Source organism: Schistocerca piceifrons, chromosome 3 (genome assembly GCF_021461385.2).
Source record: "Schistocerca piceifrons isolate TAMUIC-IGC-003096 chromosome 3, iqSchPice1.1, whole genome shotgun sequence".
NCBI classification, from domain to species: Eukaryota; Metazoa; Arthropoda; class Insecta; order Orthoptera; family Acrididae; genus Schistocerca; species Schistocerca piceifrons.
Window position 1 is genome coordinate 170,452,024 of NC_060140.1, and position 27,423 is coordinate 170,479,446.

A 27,423-nucleotide genomic window follows, 5' to 3' on the forward strand; every position below is an offset into this window, starting at 1 on the left:
TGCTTCTCTTGTTAAAACATAGCAGAGTTTACAAATATTAATCCAACATTGTAGTGCAGTTAAAATTGCTACAGAATCCTGAAATAATGTATCATTAAACTAACAACTGAGTGCAAGTCAGGTCAATAGTTTATGAAACAGCAAATTCTCAGTATAAAAGTAAACGTGTATTTTCTTCACCAATATTTTTACAAAACCCACAGCAGTTCTAGTTCCACCATGGCCCTCAATCATTACATTATTTCTTTGAAAGAATCTGTAGTCACCTGAATATCACTGTAGATATGGAAATTCCACAAATTAATCATATGACAAAATAGTCTCATAATCATCATTATTTGCCATAATCTTGTTTCGAGAGAGTCCCCCATGGTATTCTGGAAATCGGCATGAATGTCCTTTGCTTTCATACCTTTATTTATGGATTACTTAATCACTGCTCGAATCTTGATTTTTTCCATCTTTGCAAATCAATATGTGGCAACAACGACAGAGCCACATCACCGCCACAGCTGTCTTCTGAGAGCACTGACCTTGCACATGTTTACAGGCAACAGTCCAATGAATATCACGTGAACAACTCATTGCACTAAAGCTGGCCTCTCGTGGTGATTCTGAGAACTTTACAACCCACCCTCGTAGTATAAAAAAATTAAGTTGACAAACCCTCATATGGCATTACATTTAACCATTCTACACACGAGATCTGAAAGGTGATAATAAGCAAAGAATATTATGCGAATGCTTGGTCCCTGTTCTTTCAGACATGTCCAAAAGAACAGACACCACAGAGAAACCACAACTGTGATACATTATATCTAAACTGAAGGTGGAGGTGGGGAGAAAGGAAAGGAAAGGGATCGCTGATTACGCAGACTCAGCGGTGATGAGTGAAAATGTGTACCTGATCGGGATTCGAATCTGAGGTCTCTTGCTTACTAGGCAGGGGCGTTAACCACTCACACCACCTGGGCACAGTGTTATTGCAACTGTGTGGACTATCTAGGCACTCCCACTGAGTGCCACCTATCTGCAGTCCCTGTCCATTTGCTATATGTTCACTACTCTGAGCATGCCTGAAAGGAGTGACACCATGCATTCATATAATTCATTTGCCTAGATAAGCAATGGCACAACTTTCTTCAATGTAGATGCACAAGTACATCTGACCACCTGTAGGAATGCCAGAGTAGCTAGCACGGAGGAAATGGATGGGAACTGCAGATAGGCGGCGCTCAGTTGAGGTGTGGATCGGCCCTGAGGCGTGCCCAGATAGTCCACCCAGTTGCAATAACACTATGCTCCAGATGGTACAGTGATTAATGCATCTGCCAATTAAGCAGGAACTCCCGTGCTTGTTTGAATTCTGGTCCGGTGCACTTTTTCACTCTTCACTGCTGATTCTGCATAATGTTGCAATGCAGTTGACATCCGTAACACTTCCCTTTCCTTTCCTTTCTCCCTACCTCCACCTTCAGTTTAGATATAATGTATCGCAGCTGTGGATTTCATGTTGTGTCTGTTTTTATGGAGATGTCAGACAGAACAGACACCGTGCATTCATATAATTGATTCGCCTAGATGGGCAATGGGTCTACCAACTTCAGGGTGCATGCACAAGTACATCTGACAGCCCGTGGGAATCTCAGAGTAGTGAGCACAGAGAAAACGGACAGGGTCTGCGGACAGGTGGTGCTCGGTGGGAGTGTGAATCAGCTTTGAGGCGTGTCGAGATAATCCGCACCATTGCAATAGTATTTTGTCCCGGATGGTGCAGTGGTTAACAACCTGCCTGGTAAGCAGGAGATCCCCGGTTCGAATCCCAGTCCAGTACACATTTTCACTTGTCACCACTGATTCCGTATAGTGTCCCGATGCATCTGACATCAGTAATCCCTTCCCCTTTCCCACAACTCCACCTTCAATTTACAAACAAAGCATAACTTCACAGAATACTGATGCAGCTGCTTGTACATCTTCAGATAAAAGGCTTGTTGAATTTTGTCATACTGTTCCAAAAATAAATTCTGTAAAACTTACGTTAACCCTGAAAACTAAAATTTAGTAAAACTTGTTTCATCTTGAAACTAACTCAAAATTGGATGGCCTCTTCTTCCACTTAGCTACTCAATTATTCTTTGAAAAGCTGCTTATACTGGAGTGGCTGGAACAAGTCAGAATGACTATTAGGCTCTTAAGACACTATATTATGGTCACAGGTGTTATAATATATGAACCTCATACAATAGAAAGTCCAGGATGGAATAATATTATGAAAAGGATAGATTGCTACTCACCAAATAGATGAAGTGATGAATTGCACACAGACACAATCAAAAGACTGCTAAACATTTAAGCTTACAGCCAAAAGGCCTTCCTCGGAAACAGAGAGCACAACACACACACATGACCACTGTCTTCATCCGATGTGGTTTGTGTGTGTGTGTGCGTGTGTGTGTGTGTGTGTGTGTGTGTGGGAGTGTGTGTTTTCTCTGCTTAAAAGAAGGCCTTTAGGCTGAAACTTTAAATGTTTATGTCTTTTCATTGTGGCTGTCTGCAGCTCAATGCTTTCTCTACATGGTGAGTAGCAATCTGTCCTTTTCATAATACTATTATATAGAAACATTTATGACAAAATAATAATTTCATGTGGCTCAATGGCCAGATGCAAGTCTTACAAGTGGACACCACTTCAGCAGGTTGTGTGTCCCTAGTCTACTCCAGCTATCTGTGTAAAGGGGACATACATTTTGATGTGGGATTTGAATCACATGTCATTTCTTGTGGCTCCTCAGATCATGGAGAGGTGAAGGCCAGATTAAATGTAGACCAAAAATTTATTTGGTCCAACCAAGATTTGATCTCATGACCTCAGTTTCCAGGTACATTCTTTACCACTATACCAACAGGCCTGACAATATCTGTTATATGACAGATGTTACACTGAATAATTTACACTGTTTAGAAACAAATATAATTCGCCACTTCGTACATTAAATTGGTGACCAGTGTGTTTGTTTGGATGATTGTGGGTTATTTTCAGTAATTATTGATGTAGCTGGCACTGATGTACTCATGGCATACTTCCCATATTGCTTACTCAGAGAGCTTGACAGGTGGCACAGAGAATGTTGTACATCCTAATTGTATGTAATTGTTTACAAATGATGATGTTTTCCATTAAGAAAGCAGTGTTTATGTTGTATTATCTGAATATATTAGCAATTCTGTATGAGACTTTTGAATGAATGATATGCAGGCATGGTTTTACATTTTCATTCCATGGTATTACTTTCAAATACTATACAAAATGAATCAGGGACATCAAATGGACATATATTATATTGCAGCCACACGTATGTCCACATTGGTGCCAAGTTGTTCTAGCACTCCCCAGCATCTTTGCTGCTTGGCATTGCATTGCTTTCACCATGTCCTCCTGGCTGAGCTTCTTGACGTGATAACTCTGGTGGCTGCCATAATTTGAACCTGCCTCCTGTGAGCCCCAGACACCTAACCAATGTCATTGCAAACGGTCCATTTTTGGCTGAGCTGATAGGCACTCTGCTGGCTTCCAACTGGCCTTGAGAGGCATGCGGCAGTGCCATCAGAGACTTGACGCATGCCTCACTGCTTGGCCGACATCCTGCTGGTAACTTTGAGTCTTTGGCAGACATCATTGGCAAAGCTCCTGCCTTCCATCAGTCATTTCACAAAACTACGATGCTTCCTCAGGTTGTTGGTACTCTTGGGTTTTGGGTAGCTACTGATGGTCGAGCTCCTGTCTCCCATCGGCTGCAGATATCATGCTGATGGTGCCTCGCAGTTTCCTGCTGTCATGGACTCCTGTCGTCGGCCCTCCTGTTGCTCTTCCATGTCTTCTGTGTCTCTTCAGCATTTCCACACCCTACACCCATTGTCCCCTCTATCAGGTGCATCACATTTTCAGCTCACAACTCTATTATGGGCAGCTGGGCATCGTGCTGTCTTTCTTTTCTTTGGCGCCTTTTCTTGGTGTTGCCATGCTCCCATCTGTGGCACACCTTCTGCTGTTTTTGGGCCTCCTTCCTAGGCCTCCCATACTGTTTGTGTGTTTTTTCTGCTTGCCTTGGAGTTCTGACCAGTAGCCACGGCTGTCATCAGCCGAGCTTTTGATTCCCATGACTGCCAATGCTCTAACAATCCATCCTTTCCACGTCACTCACTTAGGCACCAGAGCCCCATATCCGCCCGCCATGTGTCTCTCTCCCTATTCTCTCTTTCCATTTTGGCTGAGGTGGTGCCATCATCTCCTCTTAAGGGTGCGGCTGGAAGGGTATTGTAGTCGACCCCTAACTGAGCCATTACAAACACACTAATACTACCCCCCCCCCCCCCCCCCCCCCCCCCCCCCCCCCCCCCCCCCCCCCCCGCGGAATCCTGTGCGATGTATAGAGGCTGGCCACAGGCGTTTCTCTGTCAAAGATGTGAGTTTTCTCACTACACTGTGTGTGCCACTATAGCGGTGCTGTGGCCACAGAACTGTTTTCTTCATCCATGATCCTGTAGCTAGACATATCTACATCTGCACCAGCCATAGTAGTGCTACAATCATAGTTGTGTGATACTGCACATCTCAACCTGCCTGTCTTTAAGGGCCTTGATGAGGCCACCTGCAGAAAGATCAGTCTCCCGCTTGGGGCAATTACACTGGTCACTTATGCCCCACCCCCCAGTCTGGGCCTTATCACTGCCTCACTGGCATTTCCGCATTGCTGATGTACTTGGGGGCCACCATACAATGAGCCTTCACTCCCATCAGTCCCAGATGCTTGCTGACATCGTCAACAGCTCACAGGATCTAGCCCCTTTACTTCATCGGCATTCTCGTGACTCAGGTGGTCCAGCTGGTTGAGTGTTGCCTCCTAGCTGCTGCTGATGCCCTCACTGGCCCATCGACTTTGCCACATCCAAGATGGTCACATCTGATCAAGCACTGCCTAGCCAGCAGCTGCCAATGCTGACACTGGCTACCCACACTGCCAGCACCACTGGGCACCAGCTGTACACATGCCACAGTGCTACTCTGTGTCTAGACCAGATAAAGAAGAGGCTTCAGTATTGTAATACCAGATATTGTTATATCAAACAATGGAAAATCCAGGATGGAATGTAACAATACAAGAGAAGGAAAGTTGCTACTCACCATTAGCGGAGATTCTGAGTCGCGATAGGCACAACAAAAAGGTTCACACAATTAGTCTCGGAGAGCTGAAACCACACAGCTCTCTGAGACTGCAGATGTGTGTGCAAGTTGCATTTACGTGTGTGTGTGTGTGTGTGTGTGTGTGTGTGTGTGTGTGTGTGTGTGTGTGTACTGCTGACAAAGGCCTTAATGGCCGAAAGCTTCATTTATGTGAATCTTTTTGCTGTGCCTATCGCGACTCAGCATCTCCGCTATATGGTGAGTAGCAACTTTCCTTCAGATGTTGTTATATATTGTTAACCACTGGACAATAAATCCTTACAGATGTCACTGCTTTACTTCCTGTATCCTTGCTGCCATGGTTGCAATGTAAGGACAAAACATTAGTAATCTGAAAAATTCATCTATTGTACGGTATCAGGAAACAATCTGCTAAATGACTGAGTAGAAAGTAACTGCATTTCCTCACTGGTTTCTCTTCACAAAAATTTCTGATTCATTAATAAAAACAACTCTATAAGATCTTGAATAATCACCACTTGGCTGCCCTAGTGAATAATTTATTTTGTTTGTTTGTTAGGCTGTGTGGATTTTTCTTGCTGATTCTTACAGTTCTTAAAAAATTTCTTAGGCCCGCTCTAGGAATCATGGATTTATGCTTTCTACATACCTTATGAATCATTAATTGTGTCAGTTATTCACAGACAACGAATGTTTGGTCCCATTCATGTGGAAAGTTTAATGTTGTAAATTAACAAGTAAGTAATTTGCTCTCTTTCATGCTATTCATTGTGACTATAATAGTCAACAATTTAAGCAAACAATTTTTTTTTATGATTTGGCTTCTAAGCTACAAAAGCAGTCTTTAAGTAAATGATTTACAAGAGCAGCCAAGCAGTTACAAGGTGTACAACTTTGCTTCCGCTGTTTTTTCTCAACAAGTGGTTACACATGTCTAGTACCTCCCGCCGCGGAAGTCGAACACGCGCCAGAACAAATGGACGTTGCCAGCCCACAGAGGGCTCCGCGTCCGCGGCGGCTCTTCCGTGCAGTGGCTCTCACGCAGCGAGGGCGCTACCGCTACACCACGTGCAGACCACAGCCAATAGCCGCTCCCTAGGGTTTTGTATATAGGGAACCGGTCTGCCCTAGTCCAGTCAGTCTGGTACTCGCTCTGGATTGCGTCTCTATCTTGGCGGTACTGTGTTCTGGTCATTGCTCGTTGTTGACATTTGCCTGGCTCTGGTTCCGAGTGGATTTACTGTTGGTGTTGTGGTTTCTACAAGCCTCCATTGTTTATCTCTTCCTTGTTGTGTCGGTCATAGTTGGTCGTTGTTGATTGTCGTTGGTCTGTCGTCCAACTCGTCCTTGTGTTTACCTGGTGGTGCATGCTCCACCGCTGGCGGCTTCCCCGCCAGGCGGCTCCGATCCCACTGCCCAAGGTGTTCCCGCAGTTGGTTTTGGTTACTACAACATGTATCATTCAAAGTATTTTCCATCGCTGGCCACTACTTTCTCCCATCTTTTGGGCAGTGTACAAATCAGGCATTGAAAAAATTGTTCATCTTTCGAAGTGAGCCATGAATCGATCCAATTTTTGAGTTCTTCATGAGATCAGAAGTGTTGGTCAGCCAGGCCATGCACCATTGATCTAAACAGGCGATAGTCAGAGGGAGCAATGTCTGGAGAACACGGCGGGTGGGGTAGGACTTCCCATTTTAACGTTCCCAAGAATGTTTTGACCTCTTTTTGCAATGTGGAGTCGAACATTGTTGTACTGCCAAATCACTTTATCGTGCCTCTCGCTGTATTGCGTCCATTTGTCTTTTAATGCTCTGCTCAAACGCATTAATTGTGTTCGATAACGAGCACTTGTGATTGTTTCACTTGGTTTTAACACCTCATAGTACACGGCGCTGAGCTGGTCCCACCAAATGCAGAGCATGATATTGGAGACGTGAATATTTGGTTTGGCCATCGATATGGAAGCATGGTTAGGATATCCCCATGATTTTTTTTGTTTAGGGATATGGTAGTGAACCCATTTCTTGTCCCTGGTCACAAAGCGATGCAGAAATCCCTTCCGTTTTTGCCTCTGAAGCAACTGTTCGCAAACACACAAATGCCGTTCAATGTCTCTTGGTTTCAGCTCACATGGGACCAAAGTTCCTTCTTTCTGAATCATGCCCATAGCCATGGGACATTTTGAATTGGCTTGCTGTGTCACTCCCACTAATCGTGCCAATTCTTCTTGAGTTTAACATGAGTCTTCACTCAGCAATGTCTCCAGTTCTGCATCTTCGAAAACATTCTTTTCCACTACTATGCTGGTCTACGACGTTAAAATCACAGTTCTTGAAGCACTGAAACCACTCACGCCACGTTCTTTAACTAACAGCATCCTTACCATACGTACTTGAGAGCATCTGATGAGACTTGGCCACTGTTTTATTCATATTGAAACAAAGCAGCAACACCTCCTGCAAATGACGATAATTAGGCTCGTAAACTGACATTTTAAATCAAGAACAACTTTATGATGCAGACACAAACAGACTAATGTTTGAATGAGGTTATGTTGACCAAGGTCTAAGCTAACTGCCTGATGTCTGCAATCTGTTTCTATCGACCGTTACTTACCATTGTCGCCATCTATCAGCAAACGGCAAAAGCAAAGTTGTACACCTTGTATTATTCAAAATGTCACATTGTCCCTAATGCAAGATACTGTGTAATGCTGTGATAAATTGTGCATGTTTCAAAATAATATAATTCAGGCAGTAGAGAGAGAGAGAGAGAGAGAGAGAGAGAGAGAGAGAGAGGAGAGAGTGTTAGTCTGTTAGTTCCATGGAAAAACACAGTCCAAATGCTTAGCAACGAATTCAATACCTATATTGTTTCTGTGCTTACTGATCGCTCAGTGCTTCAGGTATACAGTAAGTGGTTGCCTCTACACCTGTTGTTACTTATATTCCATCCACAACTTACCACTATAGTATCAAAATGTTTATGCATAATAGCAGTAGTGTGTACAGTATAGCATTTTAACAGCTTAATAATGTCTATGACCTTCTCCAGCCACCCAATGTAAACTTCTGTATGATGATGAACTTTGAGGTGTTGCATGCTGTTGCTTGAGTCATGCCATCAAAGAGCTCACACTTGCCATCAAAGAATTCAGAAAATTAATTTATTTAAACTTTCCTGGCAAGAGATGATATTTCATCCTCTTGCGTAGCTGTTACACTCAACAGAAATAACACATTTGAAATGAGTGTGGAATACACAAAATAATGTAATAACAGCACTGAGTATATGAAGATGGCAGTGTATGGTTGAAATATACTATACTGGAAATATAAAGTGATAGAAGACAAATATATGCACCAAGTTCTGTAAACATCCAAGTTTATTTGCTACAGTTTTAGCCTTTGAAGTGCCAGACAGAAGATGATGATCAGTGCACTATGCCCACCTTTACGGCTTTTTACCTTCTCAATTGTTCTCACTGTCATCATCGTCATAAAACACTAAAGGCGATGCCTTGTTGATGCAGCCATTCTTCTTCCCCCTTACTCTCTGTAAAACACAGCTGTTGCTGTTGCTGCTGCAGGTCATGGCACTGGTAACACTTTTTAATATGGATATTCTGGAACTGCTTCTTCATTTTTTCACAGGTTTCTTCCTGCCAAGATGTTTTTAATGGAGCTGTTACGTCGAATTAAGTGTTCAAATAATTCAGTTTTTTTTTTTTTTTTTTTTTTTTTTTTTTTTTTTTTTTTTTTTTTTTCCCTATCATGTTAATCAAGGTCCCTTTCTCTTTAATTTCTTTAAGATTTGCTTTCAGTCCAGGAAGTTTTCATGATTCATCTCCATATCAACATCCACATCTTTATTGCTTCTGTTTTTCTCTTTTCTTTTTTACCCCCAGAGTACACCCTTCTCACAGCTTAAATGCTCCAAATAAACATTCTGACAAATTTTCTTTTTATTTCTATTTAGGGTGCTTTTTTGTTAGAAAATTACTCTCATTTCTGAATGTTTCTTTAGCCACTGCAATTTATCTTTTAATGCCCACTATACTTCTGTTGTCATCTGTTATTCTACTTGCAAATTAGCAAAATTCATTTACTTACACTAGCATTTGATTTCTTATCTCAATGTTTGCTGTTACTTGTCTTTTCAATTTGACTATCACCATTAGTTTAGTCTTGTTGGCATTTATTTTCAGTTTGTGGCCCTCTGAGATGTTGGCAACAATTTTTAACATAGTGTTCCTGTTCTTTTCAGTCTGTTAAGAGTATTATTTCATCAGCAAATCAGATGCAATGCATTTATTTATCACTGATTTTGATCCCTTTAGTGTTACTTTTCATTGTTTGTATTGCACTGTTTATGAGTAAATTAAATAAACAAGGGGAGAGAGAGCAGCATGTTGGACATCTTTCATTATCCTAGCCTCTTTCTTAGTGCCACTGATATCTGTTTCTGTACTCTGGTCTTTGTGTAGATGGAGACTCAATCCTTTATCTCTCCAGTCTATTCCAATTTTATTCAGTTTTCCAAACAGTACCCCCAGTTCACTCTATGAAAAGCCTTCTCTAGGTCAATGTTCACTTCAATTCTTCTTCCTAAGATCATTCATGGCACTATTATAGCTTTGCTGGTTCCTTTTCCTTTCCTAAATCCAAATTGGTCTTCTTGTAAACACTGGTTGATTTTTGCTTTTAGCATTTCTTCCTCATCAAATGCTTTTACTGCTCTGTTCAAGAGTTAATGCTCATTTACTTGCCCTCTTCTAAGCAGTCCTTGAAATGATTGGACCTTTGTCACATCTTCCAAGCAAATTATATCTCTACTCATTCAACACCTCAGTGCATTACACACGCTCAATGATAGGTGGAAACATGAGACCTTTCTGTGTCACAGAATGGAAAAGGCAAAATGTAAAGCAGAATCAATCCTGACTCACATACATGTAAGTTCTGTTTCTACAACTGACAAAAGGCTTTTGAATATTAGGCACATTCTTTCTGTTTTATTTATTTTAGAAACATCTTTAAGACTTTTTTTATGGGCAAAGCCCAATCATCACTGTGCTGGATATCTTTCTAAGTTACACTCACATAGCACTAGGTAATAAATTTCACTGTTTATTAAACTCACATGTCACTGGCTGTTACTAGAGCATTCATTCTCCACAGAGGAGAGACAGAGATAGATAGACAGACAGACAGGCAGAGAGAGAGAGAGAGAGAGAGAGAGAGAGTGAGAGAGAGAGCAATGACTATCTCAGTGGAAAAGAAACATAGGAACAAAATGACTTACCATCGGCCCATACAATCCACACACCACATAGGTCGGCAGTAACATACTGAACACGCATCAGGTGCTGATGTATTTTCACAATGTCTTTCAAGTTTTACATCTGATGGAATCTGCATACAGCCAGCACAAGGTTCCAGTTCCTGTTGCTAAAAGTGAAAACAATAGCTCAGGTTTATATATTTGCTGCAAAAAGAGTGAATATCAGTCTACTTCAAAACAGTCGTGTTCATTACAAACAACAGTAATTCATGTGTGAGTAATTTATAAAGTACTAATGTGCACCTAATGAAGTGCTGTCTGTATCCACTGTTGCAGGCAATGAAAACAAGTATTTTCCAAAATTATTGTACAGTCATAATTTTAACAGCAAACTCTCAGTACAAGGTAGAGCACACATAAAATTTTCCAGGCTACAGAAGACTGTTTCACAGTGATTAACTGTAGTTTCTGAAAACAATAATCAAGCTGATTTACCTCATCAATCCTATAACGGGGATTCTGTGCAACAAGTTCACGGAAAGTTTCTAAGAACTGATCACTCAGGGAGCGGAACAAGGTAACATTTTGCAGAACTGTTATTGGACGACTAATCTTGTCTTGCAAATCACGGAAGTCTGTTGATTCCAACCTGTGAAAAATTTACAATAAAGGGATAAGTTATAATCAAAATAAAGCAGCTGAAAACAAAACATCAACTTTTTGAATATGTGGGAAACAATTTAATTGGCTGATGGAAATGAAAAGGATGTGGTAGGAAAAAATGTAAATAATACAAGAGGCAGCACAAAGAGAGGACATAAATAAGAGCTGATTCTTAATGTGCTCTATACATGGCCTCATCAAAATTAAATCAAAGTTAAATCACAACCTTGGTCAACAACATTTAAGAAAACATTTTTTTTAAATATCTGGGGATTTTCAGTTTTCCATCTAATGCAACCTGTTATAGATTTTTAAACAAGAATATAAAACTCCATTCTGAACCTTACATAGACATGTATACTCTACCTGGAAATCATTTTTACTTCTAATACTGTGGTTGTGAACTGCACAGTTCATCCAAAATTCCATTCAAAATTCACTCCTATAACTAACTGCAAATACAAATTGGGGAATATACGAGGTCTGTTCAAAAAATTACAGAACATTCATAATTTTCCGCCAATGATGAGTTGAAGTGCAATGTGGTTGGCATTCCTGCACACACCTGTGTTTAATGTGTAACTGCTGGAATTTCATTGTTGTACGTGTGTTAGTTATTGTGCAGTGCTGTATTGAGTAGAAAATTGTGTTGCATGGTTTGCAAATTTCGATGGCAGGGATAGGCGAGCAATGCACCTGTATTAAGTTTTGCATGAAACTCAAGAAAACCTTTACAGAGACACACCAAATGATGCAGGAAGCCTATAGTGATGGGTGATTAAGCCACTCAGTGTTACAAATGGTTCACAGGGTTCAAAAATAGCTGGGCGGAAGTTAAAGATGATCCTCATTCAGGACATCCTAACACTCATGTCCATCCTAACACTCATGTCAGGAATGTCAATGAAATTGTATGTGCCAATCGCAAACCATCTGTCTGAGAGAGTGCAGAGAATGTAACCCTTCAGTTGGATCATGTCACGAAATCCTGACAAAGCATCTTCGAATGCATCGTGTTGCTGTCAAGTTTGTCCCATGGCTCATGTGTCAAAGCAACTTTCACCTCACAATCTGTGAACAGCTCTTGGAATGAGCAAATGAGAACCAGATTTTCCTTAAGAGAATCATAACTGGTGATGAGATGTGGATCTACATTTATGACATTGAGACCAAATTTTAATCTTTAAAATGGGTCGGGAAAGGTTCTCCAAGACCAAAAAAGCTGAAGGATTAGTTCAACATGAATTCGTACCACAAGGACAAACTGTTAATTGATGGTACTATTGGGGTGTGTTGCAACTGCCTGCATTCAATGTGACAAGGAAAATGCCTGAAATGTGGCGACACAATTCATGGCTCTTGCATCGTGATAATGCACTCACACATTCATCCCTGTTGGTGTTTGACTATCGCACAAAAAATGAAATTATTCTGCTGCCTCATCCTTTGCATTCTCCAGACCTGGCCCTGCAGACTTTTTTGTAATTTCCGAAGTTGAAAACCCCATTGAAAGGACAAAGATTTGCAGCAATAGACGAGATAAAAGAAAATTTGCAGAAAGTGATTTGAGCAATGTAGCAAGAGGCACACCAAGACTGCTCCCGGAAGTGGAAACAGCATTGGGAGTGGTGTATCAATTGTGGAGGAGAGTATTTTTTTGAAGGAGACCATGCACAATAAGTAAAATGTAAGTGTAGAACAATTTTATGGACAAAGTTCCAGAATTTTTTGAACAGACCTCATATGTATTGGCTCTTAAATATAAGAATCCTTAAGTCCCTGAAGAGGCTTCTGCAAGATATTCCGTTTTATTCTTAATGCATTTTTTGTGTTTTTTTGTTTTGTTTTTTTGTTTTTAGGAAACCTCTTTCTTTCCCCTTAGCCGCACTGCCCCAAAAGTTTATGCCAGGGGGTAGCAATGAGCGAAAGCCAGCAAAATATGCTAGCAATACTGACAGCACGCCATCCCAATCACAGACAGTGCAAAACATCCAAAACTGAGCTATTTGCTTAACTTATCCACATACTGGTGCCATCTCAGTTTATTAGTCATCTGGATGCTCAGAAAATTTATACATGGGGCCTTATCCCATATGTGCCTGTTGATATCTACTTCTGGTAATGTAAGTCATTTTAATTTTGTTTACAACTGCATAACATGAGTCTTTGTGTGACTAAATGGTAAACTGTTTGATGTGAACCAGTTGTAAGCTTGTTCCATTATTCTCCTGGCTACGTCTGGTATATGTTTGGGATCTTTATTGGCATACTAATAGGGGGACAGGATCCACCAATATATTGTAAAACTCTACAGTCAATGCTTTTGCAGTGGATTCACCTTTCAAGACAATAATGTAATAGCACACTGTGTGTACCTTGTGAACAATTACTTCCAGAAGGCAAAAATCAACCAAATGGAATGTGTTGTGGTATCTGCTGAAAAGAACCCAATTGAGCATATCCAGGATCAATTGAAAATTCACAGGAACCCGCCATTTGCAATGGATGACCTCAAGATGGCATCTGTTAAAGAATGGGATAGGCTAAAGCAGTAATGTCTCGACCACCCTGTGGACAGAATCTAAAGGAGGATTCAAGCATATTATAATAAGTGGGGTGGAGCAACACAACAGTGAATGTTACCCAGCACCAGATTTTGATTTTCATAGATATGCATAGTGAAACAGACAGTCTTAATTTTGGTAATTGTTTTGTTTTTATTTCAGAGTAAAGTTACTTCTTTAGGTTCGTAGTTCTTTGATTCCCTGCTCCATTCAAATCAAAGCCTACACACGTTCCTGGTGGTGCAAAATTTATTTTGAGCAGTTCACATGATGCTGTGCAACACTTATCTGTATTATCCAAAGTATGATAGGGTAATGGAAACTGGCAGTTGGCAAGAAGGTAGCTAGGAGGAGGAGGTATTCAGATAGTTGTACTTTGCATATATGCAATAGATTTGACCAACTGTCAGAGTTGAGTGGAGAGAAGCCTCTTGTAGCTGTAGGTGTAGGTGTAGGAAACATACAGCAGTTAGGAGGCCTAAGTCAGTTGCAAAGTCTAACAGAAAGAAGAAGGCTCTGCTGCTAGGTAGTTCACACGGCAGAGGTGTGGGCCAGCAGTTGCAGGTAGTGCTGTTGAGTGGGTACCAGGTCATCAGTACTGTGAAGCATAGTGCAGGTTTGGCTCAGGTGACTGAAAACATAGGGGAGTAATGTAGGAACTTTACGAAGGAAGATCAGGTACTGACAGTGGGTGGAACAGCGAATATTCTTGATAGGGATGAGGAATATGATGTAGGTGGTGACCTGGTAAAGATAGCTACTCCAACTAGTGGCACTAATGTGCATTTTGTGCAACTGTTTCAGCATCATGATTGGTCTCATCTTAATGCGGCTGTTAGGCTTGTTAACACGGGGCTCGAGAAGGCATTGATGGCAGAGGGCATGGATCACAGTGCAGTGGTGCTGGCTGAGTCTATTAGTAGATCGGTTTATACTAGGCATGCCTGCACCTCAATAGGTATGGGAGGGCGAGGCTGCAAAGCTTATAGGTGACAGTATAGTGAGTGGTGGCGGTGGGATCACTCATGGAAAAATTCCTGTAGTATTTGGTGTTACAGCTTTGCCTCATTTAGGTTGAAGTCAGCCAATAGGTGTACCTGCTTAAAGGAAGTCTCTCTAAAAAATCACATTCAGAGGATGCCACATTTCCACGTATAGAAGGAATTAGCATATTTCATCAAAATATAAGAGGTATTAAAGATAAAGTTAGTGAACTGCTTATAGATGTTGACTCTGAAAATATTGGTATATCAGAGCACCACTTAAATAATTTGACAATTCAGAGGCTTCCTTTACCAGGATACACATTAGCTGGCTGTTTTTCAAGGAGTTCCTTGTGGAGTGGGGGATTGGCCATATACATAAAAAGCAGTATTTTATTTGAGTCCATAGATGTATCATGGCACTGCATTGAACAGATATTTGAATGTTGTGCAGGGCCAGTTGAATTTGGTGAAACTTAACTTCTATTTTTTGTTGTTTATAGATTTCCTAACTCTTGACTTCAGAGCATTTCTGCACAAGCTAGAGAGAGTTCTTGATTCACTTTGTAGGAAGTACCAGAAATTAGTTATATGAGGCGATTTCAATATTAATTTTGTATATGGTTGTGCAAGAAAAAGGATGTTGGTAGATCTAAATTCATATGATTTGATGCAGACTGTATTTTTCCAACTAGGGTGCAGGGGAACAATAGCACAGTCATAGAAAATATTTGTATTCATTCTTCATTACTAGATGGGCAGTCTGTTAGTAAAAGGGTGAATGATCCTTCAGACAATGATGCACAAATTTTAACAGTAAAAGATATTTGACTCAAACAAATGTCACATATAATTACAAACTGTGTAGGAAAGTTAATCCAATGGCAATAGAGACTTTTTTAAACCTCATAAAGAGTGGCAGGATGTTTATCGTGCCGATAACATAGATAACAAATACCATGCTTTCCTTAACACATTTCTCATGCTCTTTGAAAGTTGCTTTCCATTAGAACATTCTGAACAGGGTACTAGCATTAAAGGCAGCCTACAAAGTGGGAATTATATCAAAATGTTAGAAGTAGCCACAATCAAGCTACAGTAGCCCATTACAAACAGTACTTTAAGGTGCTTAAAAACATTATTAGGAAGGCAAAGAGTATGAGGTATGCAAATAGAATAGTTAATTCACAGGATAAAATTAAAACCATATGGTCAGTTGTGAAGGAAGTGTCTGGTCAGCAGCACAAAGTCGATGATATAAAGTCAGTTTGTAGTAAAAATATGTCTGTTACTGATAAATCAGATATATGTAGAGTATTTAACAATCATTTTCTGAGCATTGCTGGTGAAATAAATAAAAATTTAATTTCTATAGGGAATCATATAACTCTCTTGGCATATGCCTTTCCGAGATTGATGTCTGAAATACTCCTCTGTGATACAGACAAGGGAGAGATTGAGTCAATAATTAAATCACTGAATACTAAGGACTCTCATGGATATCATAGAGTGTGTAGCAGAATACTAAAGTACTGTGTGGCAACATGTTAACTCTGTATTTAGCCTTATTTGTAATTTTTCCTTTAGGAATGGTCAGATTCCTGAACAAATTAAATACTCAGTAGTAAAGCCACTTTATAAAAGGTAAGAAAGGGATAATGTAGACACTTTTAGACCTATTTCTATGCCATCAGTTTTTGCTAAAGTTATTGAAAAGGCTGTGTATGTAAGGATAAATGATCATTTTATATCACACAGTTTGCTTTCAAATATACAGTCATTTAACAACTGAAAATGCTATACTCTCTTTTCTCTGCAAGGTACTGGATGGTTTAAACAAAAGGTTTCGAATGTTAGCCATATTTTTTTATTTAACTAAGGTGTTTGATTGTGTTGATCACAAAATATTTCTCCAGAAGTTGGACCATTACAGAATATGGGGAGTAGCTCACACTTGGTTCACCTCTTACTTCAGCAACACATAGTAAAAGATCATTACTCACAGTATTGAGAAAGGCTGTGATGTGGGGTCTGAGTGGGCTATGGTCAACGGGGGGGGGGGGGGGGGGGGGGGGGGTGCCCCAGGGATCAGTCTTGGGGCCACTCCTGTTCCGTATTTATATAAACGATAAGCCCTCTAGTTTTACGGGTAGTTCTAAAATATTTCTGTTTGCTGATGACACTAACTTGATAGTAAAGAATGTTGTGTGCAACATTAGCTCAGTTTCAAATAGTGCAGTTCATAACATAAGCTTGTAGAAAATAAACTAATGCTAAGTCACAGCAAGACTCAGTTTTTACAGTTTCTAACACACAATTCAACAAAACTCAATGTTCTAATTTCACAGAATGGGCTAATGATTAGTGAACCTCAACAGTTCAAATTTCTAGGTGTTCAGATAGTTGGTAAACTGTCGTGGAAGGCCCACACTCACGACCTTGTTCAAAGACTTAATGCTGCAATTTGGACAGTATCTGAAATAAGTGATCGTTCGACATGAAAATTAGTCTACTTTGCTTATTTTCATTCGCTTGTGCTGTATGGTATTATATTCTGGAGTAACTCTTCCCATTCTAGAAGGATATTTTTGGCTCAGAAACAGGCAATTCAGGCAATAAGTGGTGTAAGTTCACGAGCCTGTTGTCAACCCCTGTTCAGTAGTCTGGGTATTTTGACGTTGGCCTCTCGATACATATATTCTTTACTGTCATTTCTTATTAACAATATCAGCTGATTCCCAAGGATAAGCAGCTTTCACTCAGTTAATACTTGGCAGAAATCAAACCTGCATTTGGATTGGACTTCCTTAACTCAAGTGCGGAAAGGTGTGCAGTATACTGCTGCATCCATTATCAATAAGCTACCACAAGAATTCAAAAATCTTAGCAGTAATCCACGGGCTTTCATATCGAAACTGAAGAGTTTCCTTATAGGTCACTCATTCTATTCTGTTGAGGAGTTCCTTGAAAAATTAAGCTGATTCTTATGTTGTATTGTTGAATGTGTTTACTGAAACCTATGGCTTGATTTTTTTTTTGGTTCATAAACATTTTATTTTTATCTGTTATTACTTGTACATTGTAAATTCATGTACTGACATGTTTCATGACCTAGGAGATTTGCTCCTCAATTTGGTCTTACGGAACTTAACATGTAAGTAAATAAATAAATAAATAACAGTGTCAGCAGCAACGGAGTAGCTTAGAAAACTGACAAACAGCTATCAATACTGCTCACAGAAACAATATGAAATCACCAACAATGGCAAAGTTTGGCTGAATGGCATGGATTAAAGCATATTCCGTGTGGAACATTACGCAGAACTGTATAAGAGCAAATTTTGGCTCTGGATCAATTGTGCGAAGTGCTTCTTGGCAAATGTCCAATGTATTCAATAGAAGCCCAGTCTGGAAAGCACACTGGTCATTGTGTTGAACTGATTTTCTCTTCTTAAAGCATGTTCTCCAACAGCAGAGCCCTATGGGGATGATCTCTGTTGCCTGCTATGCAGTAAGACTCCTTAATACCATCAGTATACGACAAAAACTTGTAAACAGATGTCATATCAGTATCTTTGAACCATCAATGAAGCATTTCGGATGACGTGATGTTTTGTATGGCTTCATCTGGTCAATCCCACCATCTCTTTAACAACTAAATAGTCAGATATTCTGTGAACATATACGCAGATGGGTCATTCCATATCAAATCACCCAGTAAAAAATAAATTTTACACCCACCTCCTTAGATTTTCATGAAATTTGGCTCAAATGGTTCTAATACCATCCTCACAACACCTGCAAATTTTTTTTACTGTATCTCTTATAGTTTTTTTTTAAATAAATTTTTAGTTTTTATGTTTTGCGTTTTCCGAACCTTTGGAAATGGTAAATTTAATTTGTACTAAAAACTTTAAAATTGCTTATCTTAAAAACTCTTTTAGATAACATCATGAATTTTTGCAGCAAGTTTATTTATTATACATATTTGAAGATAAAAATGATACTATTAAAATATATTAATATTTTCTATGAAAAAAAATTATATATATATATATATATGTTTTTTTTCTTTTTTTTTTTAACGGATGTTTTGTTTTATAAGAATTGCAATATCTAGAGTCTCAGACCTGATAGAATGCTCAAATTTGTTTTAATTTACTCTTAAACATATAGGCTACTTGATAAAACAAAAATAATGATGGCTTTTTAACATGTTTATTAATTATAGTAGATTACATTAGAATTATGTACAAAGATAGTGTTCTTACAACACTTATGTATAACCCAACTGATTGCTTGAAACATTGAATTTTTTGAGTAATTTTGTCTTTTTAATAAACATTAATGCTGATTACAAACTGTTTTTCCACTTCATCCAAGAGCTTTCAGTTCTTTTGATACAGTCTTTTTTGAAGTAATACATTCTTCCAGTGCCGCTTGATTGAGGTGCGTCTACTACACAGACTATGTGCTCCAAAGGCACTATGCAAGAATCTTCTCTGTCAGGCCAATAAAATGATGCAGCTGGTCCTGAAGGATGTAGAAATAGAATTCCTGCATCTTCTTCATCATTGAATATTGTTTTTACCTGTCCAAAGTACCAGTTACCATCATGATTTGCATGGTTCAACACGAACCCAATCAGAAGAAGAATGGAAAGAGAAGACTAAGGAGGGTTTTACACTATCTGTAGTCCTTCTAATTTCAAGGTTGTTTGTTGGAAGTGGTTTGAAGTTATGAAAACTTCTTGTTCCACGAATGGTTCGGGTTGCTGAAAAAAAATTTTTCTAGTTTTAACCGTAGCATATCAGGTTCTTTTTTGTCAATAAAGCGAAAATGAATGTTTTCAATATTTTTTTCACAAAACTTGTACACATCGATTGCTGTCATTATTTGTTCATCTGAAAGCTGTAGACTGGCTTTCCTTAAAATTTTTTTAATAGTTCCTCCTAGGCCATCACAAATTGACTTCCCATGACTTGTTGCAAAAAAAAAGAGTGTTGGGCCTTCAAATTAAAGTCTCTCAAGTGTTCAGTCAAATTTTTAAAACTGTTTCTATTTTTGTACTGCCCAGCACAACCATCTGTAAAGTAGTGAACTGAGTCAATGTCAGTATGATGTAATGACAGCCACTTTGTAATTTCTTTTTGTACAAAGTTAACAAAACCAGTGTCATGTTCTTGGTCATCACTAATAAAACAGTGGTTGGAAACAAAAACATTGTTTTCCTCATTTCCTAGGAAAACTCCAACTGGGTGTAGAGTACAACCACCTCTATTCCAGTGGTAACTTTGGATCTCATTTTGTATAACAAAGGAATAATTTTCACTGAAATCCATCACAATAATTGCTGTTTTAGGTGGTGGGTCTTCTTTCAATCTTTTAAAGGCTGCTGATTGGGATTTTGCTATAAACGAGTGCGGGGTGAGCTTTTCCAATGACCTAACCAATAAAGAAATGTAGTCTTCAACACTGATAGACTGTTTGATCATTTCTGCCCTGTCTGTGTTAACCCACTGACTGATTACAATTTCTTCTTCTAAATCATAATCTTCACTTAGTTCTTCAGTTAAGTACTCAGTTAGTGCAGCATTTGCAGGACAGCTGTCGCAATGATGTAGCATGCAGTTTTGGTTTTCCGTGTTGCACACAAGCATCTTAATTAGGTCTCTATAAGATTCTTCAATTTTCACAGCATCCAATAATAGTTTAATATTCCGGTGGATACTGCATACACATACAGTGTGTGTGCCTGCAGCACCAGTAAGGATACACCATTTAGGTGTCAAGAAACAAAATTTTGAAAATCCTACTTCTACCGTGGGATTATCCCATTTGAAAGAATAATAGAGTTCTCTCAAGTTACACAAAATGAGTCTTTTTTGCATGTACACATTTTTTTGAACACTTACTTTGTCTTTTGTTCCAGGTAGCACTCTGGAACTTTCATCCTTTTCATAAAAATCTGTTACAAGTCTTACTGTATTTTCAGAAAGAGTTTTACCTTTTTTTGGACCAGGAGTTTCCAAAATACCCTTTTCAGATTTTAGCTTTCTAGCTTGTCGCACCATGTACTCACTTACATTAAATTCTTTCATCACTTTATTTCGACTCCAAGAATCTGGAGCCAAGGTCAGAATCTGGATTTTTCTAGACCTCCAACAGATGACATCTTCTCTTTCATAAGAGAAATCATTACATCAAAATCCTTTGCTTTCTCAACCACACTTGTATCTTCTTCGTCATCATCAGAACTTGGTGCATCATATTTTAATGCTTTTGAAACCGCCTTTTTTGCAGTCTTTTCAATACTACTAACCTTCCTTGTAAAATAAGACCCTTTACTTTGTTCTGACAAGCCATGAAGCTTTATCGGTGTTAAACCTAAATTATCAAGAGCAATGTTTGTTTGTACGAGGGATTCATTTCTGGATTCCAATGATTCTAATTCAACCATGACTTCATCATCTGTTTCACTTTCATTGACTTCAACTCTTAATTTTTCCTCGCAAAGCTTTTGTCCAGGTTTTATGCTACTATTTTTTGTCAGTAATTATTTAGAAAGATCCAAGCCTACACTTCTCAACGACTTTTGATGGGCTTTTTGTATTTTTTTTAGTGGGTCTACACATGTTGTTTGATACTTTTCAAAAACATTTAAAAAGTAGTAGCTGTGGTGTGAACATATATTCTTAAATACACACAGATTAATTCCAGATCGTAAGTGGATCAAATTTTTTTCTTCCTCACTCAATTCAGGTACCGGTTGTAACTTTTTTGAAGGTGTGTAGGTTGTTTGGAAACAGTCAGATTTTTTAAATAACCCTACGCTACAGGTTTGAATATCTGACATACTGATTTCACTTTTGGTCTGATTACTGTTCTGGTTACTTTTATAGGATATTGGAAAAGAATCTCTGTAAACTAAGTAACAGTACTTACTGAAAGTTCGAATAAACTTAATAAAATACTATCCAAGCACTATTTAACACTGTAATAATTTTTTACTTCAAAACACAGGAATAACAAGACAAAATCCAAGCATACATTGTTACTCCAAGAAGACAAAAACTTATTTTTGGTGTCTAAGTCACTTGGTATTTTTTATTTTTAAAATATAATTAATATTATTTACAAAATTAGATAACTATTGAACAGGTTAAAAAGCCAACATAATTTTTCTTTTATCTAATAGCCTATACAATTAAGAGTATTTTAAAACAAATTTGAGCTTTCTATCAGGTCTGAGACTCTAGATATAGCAGTTTTTGTAAAACTAAACAACAAAACCAACAACTAATTGTAATTTTTTTTTCATTTGGAAGATTTTAATATATCTTTATGGTAATTTTTTTAACATTTAGATATAATACACAAACTTATTCCAAAATTTCATACTGATATCTTGAGTATTCTTTAACATACAAAACTTTTTTAGTTGTGAGGACACGTTTAAGTTACGATTTCCGACTGCTGAAACAACGCCAAATCTAAAAATTTTAAAAATTTATAAAAAAAAACTATAAGAGATAGAGCAAAAAAATTTTACAAGTGCTTTCAGGATGATAAAAGAAGTAATTGTACCAAGTTTCATCAAAATCTGACATGGTTGGTGTCAAGGCCTGGGTGACTTGACATGGAATGAGCCAGATGTTTCATATTCACACTATCATCAGACATAAATAAGTTAATGCTCAATTCTGACATTATATTTATGGGTTCTCAGCCATAAAGTCCCTCTTCAGATACATTACTGCCATAAGGTAAATACACTGATTGACATAAAAAGTAAAGCACCCAGAAGGGATGGAGAAATGAAAGAAAATTTGTGGGTTGAGAGGGTATGTGATCTTATGTCAGTGATTACAAAATCAAGTCAAATTTACAAAGAACATGGCACTATGAGCCTGATTACCAGGATGTCATTGCACCCCCTCTGGCCTGGATGTATACACTGGCTCAGTTGGGAATGGTATCATAAAACCTTTGTATCATCTCCTGAGGCGAGCTGGGCCACAACTGCTGTAACTGGCCTTTGATATCCTAGATACTACCACGGGGATGGAACTCACATTTGAATTGGCCCCAGGCGTGTTATGTCAAGGACATATCTGGAGATTTTGCTGGCCCTGAGTACCTCAACTTGATTCTGGCTGCTCACAGAGACATGTGCCACACATGGAAGGACATGGTTCTGTCGGAAACTAACAACACAATACTGTCCCAAGGGAGATAATACACAAGGAAGCACGATGTCCGCGACCTACAGTTGTGCCATCAGAGCATAGCACTGTGACACTAGAAGTAACATCACTTTGCCTCTCCAAAGCATTGGAAGAATGGGACCACTCTCCAGGTCACCACCATACTCACTGACAATGGTCTTCCAGAGTAGTGCAAAACCAGGATTCATCATTGAATACAATGCAACACCATTCACCAGCAGTCCACGCTTCCCAGTCGTGGCACCATTCCAAATTCAGACACTTGTGTTGTGGCAGCATACACACGGGATGGTAATTTTCTAGTCTGGCCATTGGTAGTCTCCGACCAATAGTACTGAATGACACAGAATGTTGGAGGGAGTCCATTATTTGTTCTCAGATGGCAGTTGCATATGTGAATTGGTTACGGTGTGCCTGGTGCACAACACAGTGATATTCCCTTGTGGTAGTCAGATGTGGTCAACTAGAACGTAGGCGATGAGTCTGCCAGCCATCACGTTCCCATCCTGCCCGACATTTGGCCACTGTCACATCTGGATGCTCCATAAATCTGGATACTGCAAGATTTGACCAGGTCTGCCAAATGTAGACCTACAATGAGGCCCCTTTTGAACTCTGTCAAGTGCTGCCAATGCTGTCTCACATGAGTATGCAGCATGTCCTTGTCCTTAACAATGATCACTCGACATCTGATGCTGTTCACACCCTTTGTATATTCTACCGGACCTGGTAACAACACTAAACATGAACAACACTATCACACTCTGGTGGTCATTCTAACAGTCACAGTGAATTTCAACCCTAAATCATTTACACACATACTGATGGAGTGTTTATACAGACATCCTCCATTTCTTCTGGGTGCTTCTCTGTTTTTGTAAGTAGTGTGTATTAGCCCTTGTTACTGTAAGGCAATGACAAACGACAGAAAGTGCTTTACTTATATATTAGAACTCTTACTTGCCTTATTGTGAATGATGGCACAAACTGTCTTGTAGGACGAACTTCAATGTTTAAGAATTGTGTCCCAATAGGACTTTCAGGAGCAATGTGATGAGTGTCACTGCTACACACAATCAAGGCTGTGTCACTCTGGTGGGCACAGTTCATACCATATGGTCGCACCCAAAAAACCCAGTTGTCTGTTGCCACTACCTTGGTCACGGGACTTGTTTGCACACAGAATTTATCTAACCTGAAAAGAGCACAGCATAGTGAAAAACATACATAGCGCACAATAGCTAGGAGTAGCTAATGGTGTACATTTTAATTTAGGGTTTCTGTGATCTTGCAAAACACAGTTCTGTTGAAACTACTTTATTGTCACCAGTAGTGAACGCCATTAAGAAGTAAATGTACAGGAAGTGAGAATAACAACTCCATGATCTACAAAGAGACTTCCAGAAGACGCATGTTTATTTACTTCACACAATATTCATACTGCTTGTTTCAGGTGAATAAACCCTTTGTTTACTTTTAGTGCTCTGCACCAGGAAATTATTCCATACGGCAAAAGGGAGTGAAAATAGGCACAATAAGCAAAATTTCTTATCTTTGGGCCAAATCCATTACAAATACTTTTAAGAGCAGAACATGCTAGACTGAGCTTTTTGATTAGTTTACCGTTTTATTGACTCCATTGTAACTTGTTCAGTTTCACCCCAAAAAAATTTATTTCCTATCCTTGAAGAAGCAGGTGCTGACAGGTGTGAAAACTATTGAACTATTAGTTTAATACTAACATGAATCCTTTACAGAAGAATGGAAAAACTGGTTGAAGCCAACCTCGGGGAAGATCAGTTTGGATTCCAGAGAAATGTAGGAACATGCGAGGCAATACTGATCCTATGGCTTCTCACAAAAGATACGTTAAGGAAAGGCGAATCTACATTTACAACATCTGTAGATTTAGGGAAAGCTTTTGACAATGTTGACTGGAATACTCTCTTTCAAATTTTAAACATGGCGGGGGTAAAATAAAGGGAGAGAAAGTCTATTTACAATTTGTACAGAAACCAGATGGCAGTTATAAGAGATGGAGGGCACGAAAGGGAAGCAGTGGTGGAGAAGGGAGTGAGACAGGGTTGTAGCCTATACCCGATGTTACTCAATCTGTATATTGAGCAAGCAGTAAAGGAAGCAAAAGAAAGATCTGGAGTAGCAATTAAAGTCCAGGGAGAGGAGAAAAAACTTTGAGGTTTGCCAATGACATTGTAATTCTGTCAAAGACAGCAAAGGACTTGGGAAAGCAGTTGAATGGAGCAGATAGTGTCTTGAAAGTAGGATATAAGAAGAAAATCAACAAAAGCAAAATAAGGATAATGGAATGTAGTCAAATAATATCAAATCATGTTGAGGAAATTAGATTAGGAACTGAGACATTTAACGTAGCAGATGAGTTTTGCTATTTGGGAAGCAGAATAACGGATATAAAATGTATTAATATAATAGAGGGAAACATTCCACGTGGGAAAAATATATCAAAAAACAAAGATGATGTGACTTACCAAACGAAAGCGCTGGCAGGTCGAAAGACACACAAACAAACACAAACATACACACAAAATTCAAGCTTTTGCAACAAACTGTTGCCTCATCAGGAAAGAGGGAAGGAGAGGGAAAGACGAAAGGGTGTGGGTTTTAAGGGAGAGGGTAAGGAGTCATTCCAATCCCGGGAGCGGAAAGACTTACCTTAGGGGGAAAAAAGGACGGGTATACACTCGCGCACACACACACATATCCATCCACACATATACAGACACAAGCAGACATATCTTTAAATATGTCTGCTTGTGGGGGAAGACATAAAATTTTATAGACATACGATTTCTACTCACCACATAGTGGAGGTGAGCTGCAGAAAGTAACAATGAAAAAAAAATTGCGTGTCAAGCCCCAGTGCCCGGAGACAGTGGCCATATGTGCTAGTGTTTTCTATTTAAGAAGAAGGACCTTTCAGTCCAAAAGCTTAAATGTTTAGCAGACTGTTTCATTGTTTCTGTCTGTGACTCAGTGCCTCCTCTAAGTGGTGAGCAGCAATCTATTCTTTTCGTATTGTTATATATACTTTATTATATGCAATTGGACTCTATTAGATCATATGAAGCTATTATGTTTCAATCTTCAGAGTTTCCAGGTTGCTCTCAATTTTTTATTTGTGGATTTTTTTTCTTTCTTCTGGCCACTTTGTCCTTGGTCTGGTGCTGACTTTGTTCTTTCGGAGTACTTCCCATTTGCCAATATTTTATCTGTATGAAATCTGTAGAAAATGTCTGATGGGCTTATTTGAACCTATCCATGTATATAAATATGCATGTGTGTGTGAGTATGTGCATGTATTTAGAGAAGATCCCACAATTATGTTGTTAAACACACTTCTGTCATGTTACCAAATCTGTGATGACACTACAAGAAAACAGGATGCGAGGATGAAGTGTACTCTCTAAATGGTGATTGATTATTAAAATGAATTTACAACACAATTTACTTTTGAACATAAAACAGTAGGATATGGGAGTAATGCCAATCTGTTTATACAGTCAAAATTCGCTAAAAGACCTTTGTGTCGCCGATCTGTCTGTAAATTCAAAGTAGAATTAGATAATCTCTTTACAGCATGATAAATCTCAACTTCTTCTAAAATATTAATGGTATCCCCTTCGCTTTCGAAATGTAGTACCCGTATATTCTTTTGGATGTTGGTAATAAGATGACCAGTTCTGTGCAAATGTGCTCTTAGTGCCAACTTTGTGCTGGAATCATTGATGTGCTCTCTGACACAGGTTCGTAAGATTCTTCCCATTTGACCTATATATTTAGCATTATAGTCATCACAAGAGATACTATATATCCCTGATGAATTAAAATTAACCTGTTTTGCAGTCTCCCTATGTCTGTATTTTTGACCATTGTTCTTGGGATGTAAGAAACTGGAGTTATATCTTTAGAAGCCAAACACATTTTACAGCCAGTGCAGATCATTTCATTCAAAATCCACAGCCTCACAAAACATAGCTTCGTTAGAGACTGTCTGATCCTGAAAATTGGTTGTTTTGCCCTCTCATTCCTACATTACAACAGCATGATCGTGCACCCAACTTCCACACCACGTCACGACCAGCTTTACAACCTTGCATGCTTCTGTAAGAGAGAATGAGACAATGAGTAGGATGTGTCTCCTGTGTCATGGTTCTCAGACTCTTCATACTCACAGAAGGTACAGTGGGAAGAAAAGAAAGTGGTATAGCACTGGCATAATAGAGGCACCTTGATTTCTAAGATATGCAACCCTCACAATTAGATTTGTACCCATTGCAATTCTGATATCTACTGTGCCTGTTGATACTGTGGCTTGAGTAGAAAATGGGTAAGAGATGTGCATACGTGCAGTGCCACTGCTACCACCTGGTCCATGTTGACATCAGTCACATACACTCTTGTATGTGCTGTGGAAGCTATACAATCTGCCATTGCTGCTTTTGCAATGCAACAAT

The 27,423-nt window shown here is 39.0% G+C and overlaps 1 protein-coding gene across 2 annotated transcripts in view; it reads right to left on the bottom strand.

Annotated features, from left to right (window-relative positions):
* Positions 1–27,423, bottom strand: part of LOC124788149 (E3 ubiquitin-protein ligase TM129) — a 56,201-nt gene that overhangs the window by 10,662 nt on the left and 18,116 nt on the right. For both annotated transcript variants that reach the window (XM_047255297.1, XM_047255296.1), the window contains exons 3-5: positions 23,895–24,125; positions 10,988–11,141; positions 10,514–10,659 (exon numbers count right to left, since the gene is read on the bottom strand). In XM_047255297.1, coding sequence (XP_047111253.1) covers positions 10,514–10,659; positions 10,988–11,141; positions 23,895–24,125 — 531 coding nt within the window. The remainder of the gene's footprint in view (positions 1–10,513; positions 10,660–10,987; positions 11,142–23,894; positions 24,126–27,423) is intronic.